This window comes from Engraulis encrasicolus, chromosome 21 (genome assembly GCF_034702125.1).
Source record: "Engraulis encrasicolus isolate BLACKSEA-1 chromosome 21, IST_EnEncr_1.0, whole genome shotgun sequence".
In the NCBI taxonomy this organism is placed as follows: Eukaryota; Metazoa; Chordata; class Actinopteri; order Clupeiformes; family Engraulidae; genus Engraulis; species Engraulis encrasicolus.
The window spans coordinates 39,778,151-39,787,062 of NC_085877.1; the positions used below are offsets into that span (position 1 = coordinate 39,778,151).

An 8,912-nucleotide genomic window follows, 5' to 3' on the forward strand; every position below is an offset into this window, starting at 1 on the left:
CCTCCTCTCCTCTCCCCCCCCCCTCCCCTCCCCCTCTCTCCCTCCTCCCCCTCTTCTGCTCTCCTCTCCTCCCCTCTCCTCCCCTCTCTCCTCTCCTCCCCTCTCCTCTCCTCCCCTCTCTCCTCCCCCTCTTCTCCTCTCCTCTCCTCTCCTCTCTCCTCATCTCCTCTCCTCCCCTCTCATCTCATCTCCACTCCTCTCCTCTCTCCACTCTCTCCTCCCCCTCTTCTCCTCTCTTCTCCTCTCCTTTCCACTCCTCTGCTCCCCTCTCTCCTCCCCCCTCTTCTCCTCTCCTCTCCTCTCCTGTCCTCTCTCCTCATCTCCTCTCCCCCCTCTTCTCTTCTCTTCTCTTCTCTTCTCTTCTCTTCTCTTCTCTTCTCTTCTCTTCTCTTCTCTTCTCTTCTCTTCTTTTCTCCTCTCCTCTCCTCTCCTCTCTCCACTCCTCTCCTCTGCGGTGCGGTGTTTGTGTAGTCTAGTCTACATAGATTTTTGTTTAAATTAGTACTGGGGAAAACATAGCCTAGTAAAGTAGCCCCACCCGCCAGCAGACAAAATTATTTTTTGCCTGCGAGTGGGTCTAGCCTGCGAGTGGGTCTAGTCTCATTGATAGGGGCCAGACTAAATATTCACATTTAATCTCACATTTAGTCTGGCTAGCTAAAACAGTCACTATTACTATTTGGCCAGCTCATTTTGAGTGTGCATTCCAATATGCGGACTCCTGTCCTAGTGGCCTCACATTTTGCTGATGTCCCTCCTCTGTGGAGAAAACAATTAAGTTTCCCAGCTGTCAGCCTAGCCACACCAACTTTTTGGGGACTATTCTTCATTCACCATCCCGATAGTAAATGAGAAAATGACATTAGCTTTTGCAAGATATTGAAATACAATTCTGTTGTCGGTGACATCATCACGAGGCCACAAGGAGGCAAGCGAGCAAGGAAGGACAGAAGTCCGCATATTGGAACGTACCCATGATGTCACCGGCAGTGAGAAAGTGCAATATCGGCTTTTGTCACTAGGTGGAAGCAAAAGGACACAGAAGCATGAGAACAATACCTGTGAGGGATGAGAACGGCGCTGTGCTAGTGAACTTATTCCCTATTGCAATATTTCTGAATTCAGAATAATTATTGAAAGCGTACAGTACTATGAACAGCCAGAACATAATCAGTTATATGTTGGGCAGCCATGGCTAAAGGCTTAGAGCAGTGGTTCCCAAACTTTTCCCCCTGCGCCCCCCCTTGTATATTTCAATGTGGTTCGCGCACCCCCTAAGCAAATATTTTGGTGTGCTGATGTCCATGCAAGTATGGATTCACTGTACATTTTGCACAATTGTTTTGGAGAATCCTCTTTTCCAAAAGTCTTGGAGTTAAACTACTGTACAATTCACATGGATCCTTCAGCATACAATTAACCTGGGTGAAAACACACATCTCAGCCTTTGCTCTATTGAGCTCGCGCACCCCCTTCGGGCAGGCTGCACACACCCCAGTTTGGGAAACCCTGGCTTAGAGCACTGACCTCTAAATCAGTGTTTCCCAACCAGGGGTACGTGTACCTCTAGGGGTATGCGGGCATACCTCAGGGGGTACGCGGAAAAATGTAATAATAACAAATATAATATGGAGTATACACATTGGTATATAGAGCATGAGTGAGAGGGGTACGTATCATACGACAAAATGGCTTAGGGGGTACGCTGGGCAAAAAAGGTTGGGAAACACTGCTCTAAAGTAATGCCAATTGGAGCCAATTTTGGTCCCCTAGGGGAAATTCTTTCTCTGCACTTTATCCCATTTGGACTAGTGAATCACATTGAAGTACATTCACTAGTCCGTAGTAGTGGGCTGCCTGCTGAGCGGCGCACGGGGAGCAGTGTGGGGTTAGGTGCCTTGCTCAAGGGTCGTGGTCCGGTCGGGCATTGAACCGGGAACCCTTGGGTTGCCAACCCAGTGCTCTAACCACTGAGCCACGGCTGTCCCAAATCAGAGGGTTGTGGACTGGGTTCCAATCCCATGCATACTAGTACCTTCACCCATGGCTGAAGTGCCCTTGAGCAAGGCACATAGCTCCAGGGCCTGGATCCAATATCCTGTACCTAAATAACTGTAAGTCACTAGTAACTAAGTCAATAGTAAGTCACTATGAGCCGCCATCTGTCTGTAAAAATGGAACACAGAGGTCACTGGGATTAGCCTTCGTCTTACTTACATGTCTCTGCTCCATATAATGTTTGTAGTTTTTAATTGTATTTTTATGAAGCATACCAAGAAAGTATCATTGTATTGTATCAAGTAAATTGTATCATGCACATTATCTGTAAATGCCATGAACAATTTGTAGCCTACTTTATTCATACCAGTTTCACTTTATCATTCTGTTTGAAAAAACACCAAAAAGGAGTGAATTCTGTTTTCACTGTCATATAAAAATCTTTTAGAAGTCATAAAAAACTTGTAAAACGTGTGTATGATTTTACAATATCTTTCCATATGGGAACCAACTGTAACTCTGGGCACAGGCACACATGCTCTTTGGCTCCACAGCACCATTCTAATTTGCATGTCCCGCCCCGCTGTCACCGTGTGTCACCTGTCTCTCTCCATTTGCCTTCTCTCTCTCGTTATCCTGTCGATGACACACCATACAGGACATTTTGGCTTGTCTCTCTCTCCTGTCGATGGCACACCATGCCCGGACATTTACCTTCCATCTGACTTCTCCCTTCAGCGTCTCTGCTCGACTGTGGTGGTGGCGTCTCTCCTGCCCATAGCCCATCCTGGACACTGACTTGCTTACTCGGGCCTGCCTGTTCTCCTGCCGCGAGACGGATGCACCCTCCAGGCCGGTCGACTTGCATCTGGATTTTTCCCCCCCTAAACGGTTCAGGTTGGAGAGACTGTGGTGGCTCTGCTCTCTATCGGCCTAGTTGGCCTGGATATCGTCTTCTTTCTTTTCTTTTCTATGTGACTACATACTGGTGTTTTGTAGTTCTCTTCTCTGTATTGTAGTTCTCTTCTATGTGTGATTTGTATTAGATGCACCATTTAAGACATTTGCTTCTTTCTTTTCTTTTCCATGTGACTACATAGGCCTACTGGTGTTTTGTAGTTCTCTTCTCTGTATTGTAGTTCTCTTCTCTGTGTGACTTGTGACTTGTGATGCACCATTCAAGCCATTTGCCTCCTTTCTCTTCTTTTCCATGTGACTACATACTGGTGTTTTGTAGTTCTCTTCTCTGTATTGTAGTTCTCTTCTATGTGTGATTTGTGACTTGTGATGCACCATTCAAGCCATTTGCCCTCCTTTCTCTTCTTTTCTATGTGACTACATACTGGTGTTTGGTAGTGCTCTTCTCTGTATTGTAGTTCTCTTCTATGTGTGACTTGTGACTTGTGATGCACCATTCAAGCCATTTGCCCTCCTTTCTCTTGTTTTCTATGTGACTACAATGGTGCAGGGCTCTAACTGAACACCAGCCAATCAGCCAACTGCTGGTGAAATTGCAGTTTGGCTGGTAGAAAAAAAGCAACAACTTATAAGCCACTTTGATCCATTAGTGAGTGTGTGTTTGGCTAGTAAGATTAACATCTACTAGCCATTTTGTCTGGTGGAGAAAGCAAAGTTAATTTACGAGCCTGCAGCGGTGTATTGTCGTTCTCTTCTATGTGTGACTTGTGAGAGATAGGACCATCTAAGCCATTTGCCTTTCGCCTGACATCTCAACGTCTCTGGTTGGACTGTGTCTGTGCATGTGTCTAGCTGGCCGAGAAACTGCCTTTTTTCTGTGCGACCAGGAGCATCAGCTAACCTAATGCTATACAGGGGCACAGTAGGGCCCCCAGAGACTATTTTTGCAGTTATTTATTTTTAAAAATCTATTAAATTAATCATGTTATTGCAAGTAGTGCATGTGCGCTATTTTGCTCGCATTCTGTAGATTGCTCTGAATGCTAAACATGAGCTAAATTCCAAGGTAGCAAGGTTGTTGTTTTTTTGTGAAACCCATACAGGAGAACGGCAAATCAATACCCAGGCACGTGCCCCTGTAAAATAGACGCTCCTGTGTGACACTATCAGCATTCACCCACCCATTTGGTTATTCTAGCCACCAATTTTCTCTGGTATTTGTATTGTGCTCTGTCTAACGGGTTAATTAACCAACTTTCTGTGGTTTCTCTCACCTCTGTGCCGACAACTAAGCGACCAAGTTAACAGCCTCTCCCGTCTCTGTCTGCTTGACTGTTTGTTTATCTGCACCCACATGTCCTGCCTGGCTGCCTATTGTGTTGCCAGATTGGGTGGTTTCCTGCCCTTTTGGGCTGTTTAGGATGACCATCTGCGGGCTAAGAAGAGCGTTAAATAGGGCATCTAGGTGGGGTTTTCTGCAGATTTATGGGCATAGAAATCGATAGAATTTATTTCAAACTGGGGAGGATTTAGCAGGTTTTTAGCATTTTTTGGGGCTAGAAATCATCGGTCTCATCTGGCCACCCTGACTGCCTGAACTGTCTCTACCTATCTTCCCCTGGTTTCCTCTCCCTCCATCCCATGCTGTTCTTCCCTGATGCTTCCCACGCCCCCTTGTCTATCCCCACGCCCCCTTGTCTATCCCCACGCCCCTCCTCTCCCACATGACGCTGACTCTCCGGCTTGATTTACTAAATGGAATAACCTGTTTTCTAAATGGAATAACCCGACCACGCACTGATGAAGGCTTGATAGCCGAAACACGTTTGCTTTTTGGACATGGTGTTAATATAAATAAATAACGAGACGCAGTTTGTGAGTGCAGATTTTTCTTCCTTAAGATAACCTGTTTTTCTCACTCCTGACGTCTTCATTTCACTCCTCTGGAGTTGAGAACACTTTCACTCCAAAACTAGACCCCCCCCCCATGGGGCGGTGCCTGTGGCCCCTGGCCCTCTACTACTACCTGTGGACATGCGTGGCCCTCCAGGTGAGCCCCGCAGGTGCCTCGGTCGCGTCGGAAGGCTTCGGGAAGTGTGGCGCGTTCTTCTACATGCGCACGCCGCCCGTGGGCATCGGCGGCGGTGGGGGCGGCGGCAACAACCTGCGGTGCATCTGCCAGCGCTATGGCGACCAGGAGCGCTACGCCACCCTGTACCACGCGGGGCGGCGGCTGGCCGTGTACTCTGCATACACCTTCAAGAAGACTGATGGCAGGGGACGCATGGACACGCCCTGGATGTACGAACCCCAGGTGTGTGTTCATTTGTGTTTGTATATATAGTGTGTGTGTGTGTGTGTGTGTGTGTGCGACGGCAGCGGAGGCATGGACACGCGGTGTGTGTCCGTTTGTGTGTGTATATATATATATATAGTGTGTGTGTGTGTGTGTGTGTGTGTGTGTGTGTGTGCGATGGCAGGGGACGCATGGATACACACTTTCTTGAATGTCCTCCTTGTAAGTGGCTTTGGTCAAAAGGGTCAGCTACATGTAATGTAATATAATGTGTTCTTCCCCACGCACAGTTAGCATTTGTGTGTGTATATATATATATATAGTGTGTGTGTGTGTGTGTGTGTGTGTGTGTGTGTGTGTGTGTGTGTGTGTGTGTGTGTGTGTGTGTGTGTGTGTGTGTGTGTGTGTGTGTGTGTGTGTGTGTGTGTACGTGCGTGCGACGGCAGCGGAGGCATGGACACGCGGTGTGTGTCCGTTTGTGTGTGTGTGTATAGTGTGTGTGTGTGTGTGTGTGTGTGTGTGTGTGTGTGTGTGTGTGTGTGTGTGTGTGTGTGTGTGTGTGTGTGTGTGTGTGTGTGTGTGTGTGTGTGTGTGTGTGTGTGTGCGATGGCAGGGGACGCATGGATTCTTGAATGTCCTCCTTGTAAGTGGCTTTGGTCAAAAGGGTCAGCTACATGTAATGTAATATAATGTGTTCTTCCCCACGCACAGTTAGCATCTGCAGACGAGAGCAGTAGCATGCGCACTCTGCCGCCCCCGGGAGGTCAGGCACCGCCGTTGCTGGAGGAGAGCCAGGCGGTGCTGGAGGACTACGTGGACGCCGTGGAGTACGAGCGGGCCACGCTCAACCCCGACCAGCACCAGGCCGACCCAGACGACAAGTCCTCCACCTACACCCTCACCAACGTGGTGCCGCTGGTCACGGACTTCCTGGAGGGACCCTGGACCGCCCACACGCACGCCATTCGCCGACGCCTCAACAACTTCTGCTTGGGGCCCGCCTACCTGGTCACCGGGGTGACGGTTGCCGGCGGCAGCATCCGGCGTGGGCGGGGCAGCAGCAGCAGCAGCAGCAGTGGGGGGGGAGGGGGAGAGCCGCGACTGGCCGTGCCGGAGATGGTGTGGTCGGCGTACTGCTGTCCGCGCTACGACCGCAACGCACCGTATGAGGTTCGTTTGTTTACAGTCCAAGCGATAAGACACTATGTGGGTCCGTCCATATGATGGAAACCATTTTGTTTCTTCAGGGTTTTATGTATTAAAAGTATGTACAAAATGGAAAGCATGTACTATTGTACAGTATACGGTATTGGCGATACAAAATGTCCGTTTTGCTTTTGTTCAGAGTGATTACAGTAGATGCCACTGCAAGTCTGTTGATCTTGGTCCTAATAATTAGTTTTTGCAAAGAGGCAGCTTAAGTATTCCCAAAGTGGTCTGTCACAATGAGGAAGTATATAATTCATAATGTATATAAATTAGTGCATTTTTCACACCTAATCCCCTCAGGAACTCAGTCCTCTTTAATTGAACCAAAACGTTTTTGTCACAGATTGTGAGGGTATTACGAAAGGAACAGGCAGCTCTTTCTGGTCTCGTTAGACTTTTAAGGTGTGTCACTCCTCTTTTGATCAGGCCCGGCCCTAGACCTTCATGAAAGTATTTACACCTAGTCACAAGTCTAACTTGTCAGGACTTATCAGCGAACCGTACTGAGACCACGGCAATAAAGGTTTCAGTATGGATCACTTCTGAGGGGACTGGGTACACTTTGGAGCGTTCACGTATGCACAGAAAATGCTGAGTCACAGGTCTGAGTTCACTTGAATGGCTGAAAGGACAAGGTGTGAAAAAACCCTTAAAAAAACAGCGAACACTTATCCTAAAAGTAATAAACTGTACAGTACCTAATATGACCAATTCCATATGCAATATAGGAGCGGTACACTAATATGACCAATTCCATGTGCAATATAGGTGCGGTACATGTTCCCCACGTACGCGGCCTACGGACGGAACCAGAAGGGCCAGAGGGTGCTGGAGGTTCCACTGAAGAGCCTCGAGAACCTCCTGAGGAACCATGCGGACATGGAACCCAACCTGACCCTGTTCTACAGAGGCTGCGTGGCAGAGAGCACTGACAAGAAGAAGAAATAGAGAGAGAGAGAGAGAGAGAGAGAGAGAGAGAGAGAGAGAGAGAGAGAGAGAGAGAGAGAGAGAGAGAGAGAGAGAGATGGAATGGGGGGGAGAGAGATCGAGAGAGAGAGAGAGAAGGAGGTAGAGAGAGAGAGAGGGAGGAAGGTGGATACCAACCTTTCCCTGTTATAGATGCTGCACAGCCAAGAAAAGGAAGGAAGACAGAAATATAGAAAGACAAGTGGGACAGAGATAGAACTCAACCACACCCGATTCTACAGCCTTCACAATAGACAATACAGCCGAGCGAGAGAGAGAGAGAGAGAGAGAGAGAGAGAGAGAGAGAGAGAGAGAGAGAGAGAGAGAGAGAGAGAGAGAGAGAGAGAGAGAGAGAGAGAGAGAGAGAGAGAGAGAGAGAGAGAGATGGAACCCAACCTCACCATTTTCTACAGAGGCTGCATGGTGAACAGGGGCGGATCTAGCCATTTTGGGGCCCTAGGCGAAATATCAGCATGGGGCCCTCAATCAGTCATTATATGGACAATAAACGTCTGTGTGTTGGTGCTATTTAAGCGTTTTATCTCATATATCTCAGATTACATAGGCTATAGTAAGTGACAAAGCCTACTTTTTCTGTTTACTGCAACTGGTGGGACAGTTTGGGGCCCCTGTGGAGGACAGATTGGGTTAGGGCCCAAGGCAATTGCCTAGGTTTGCCTAATGGAAAGTCCGCCTCTGATGGTAAAGAACACGACATATGGAGAAAGAAAGATGGGGGGGCTCTCTATTGCTAAAACGCGTGTGTGCATGCGTGAGTGTGTGCATGCGTGAGCGTGTGCATGCGTGAGCGTGTGCATGCGTGAGTGTGTGCATAGCCATCTGAACAATTTTTTAAACATAATTTCATCTTCTTTTTTTCTTTCTTTTTTTTAAAACATTTTTACACCTACTGTATGTGTTTTATACTGTTACATCATTTTCACAATGTATTATTTTTTTATACATTATGAAGATGATGTAACAGTACATTAGGGCTGTAACGATTCGGTTCGTATCACGATTTTTGACCTACGGTTCGATACACCCCACGATTTCTGAAATGTATCTCCACTGAAGTTTGGAAACACTATCACATCAAATCATAAGGTTGTTTTCTGGAGTAATGGGTAATAAAACTTTGAAAGGGCGTATCACGATACTGCCTCCTTGTATCACGATACAGTATCGTGACTCTGTGTATCACAATTTCTCGGTTCGATACAATATCGTTACAGCCCTAAACAGTACTATAAAATACATACGTAGGTGAATCCTTCTTTCCTTCGTCATGACAATAACAATGTAGTGTGTGTAAGACAATAAGCAAATGAAATAAACCATGTCTGACTCATTCTTCAATAACAATACATTACACTTTAGCGACACAGTTATTTTAATTACTGTGTATTGATTACAAAGTGTGACTACCATATTTGGAAAGGCTATGCTAAGCTGTGTTATGCTATGCTGTGCTATGTTGTTTCATATAAAAAAGTAATATCAGAGAGAGTAGGGAGTGGGAGGG

At 47.1% G+C, this 8,912-nt stretch overlaps 1 protein-coding gene and 1 pseudogene across 1 annotated transcript in view; one reads left to right on the top strand and one right to left on the bottom strand.

Moving 5' to 3' along the window:
- The window catches only part of LOC134437416 (macrophage mannose receptor 1-like), a 13,810-nt gene extending 11,026 nt beyond the window's left edge, over nucleotides 1-2,784 (bottom strand). The window contains exon 1 of the mRNA XM_063186906.1: nucleotides 2,713-2,784. Within this exon, the coding sequence (XP_063042976.1) occupies nucleotides 2,713-2,784 (72 nt within the window). The remainder of the gene's footprint in view (nucleotides 1-2,712) is intronic.
- Nucleotides 2,785-4,903: 2,119 nt separating this feature from the next.
- LOC134437417 (endonuclease domain-containing 1 protein-like) lies at nucleotides 4,904-7,378 on the top strand (annotated as a pseudogene).
- Nucleotides 7,379-8,912: the final 1,534 nt, after the last annotated feature.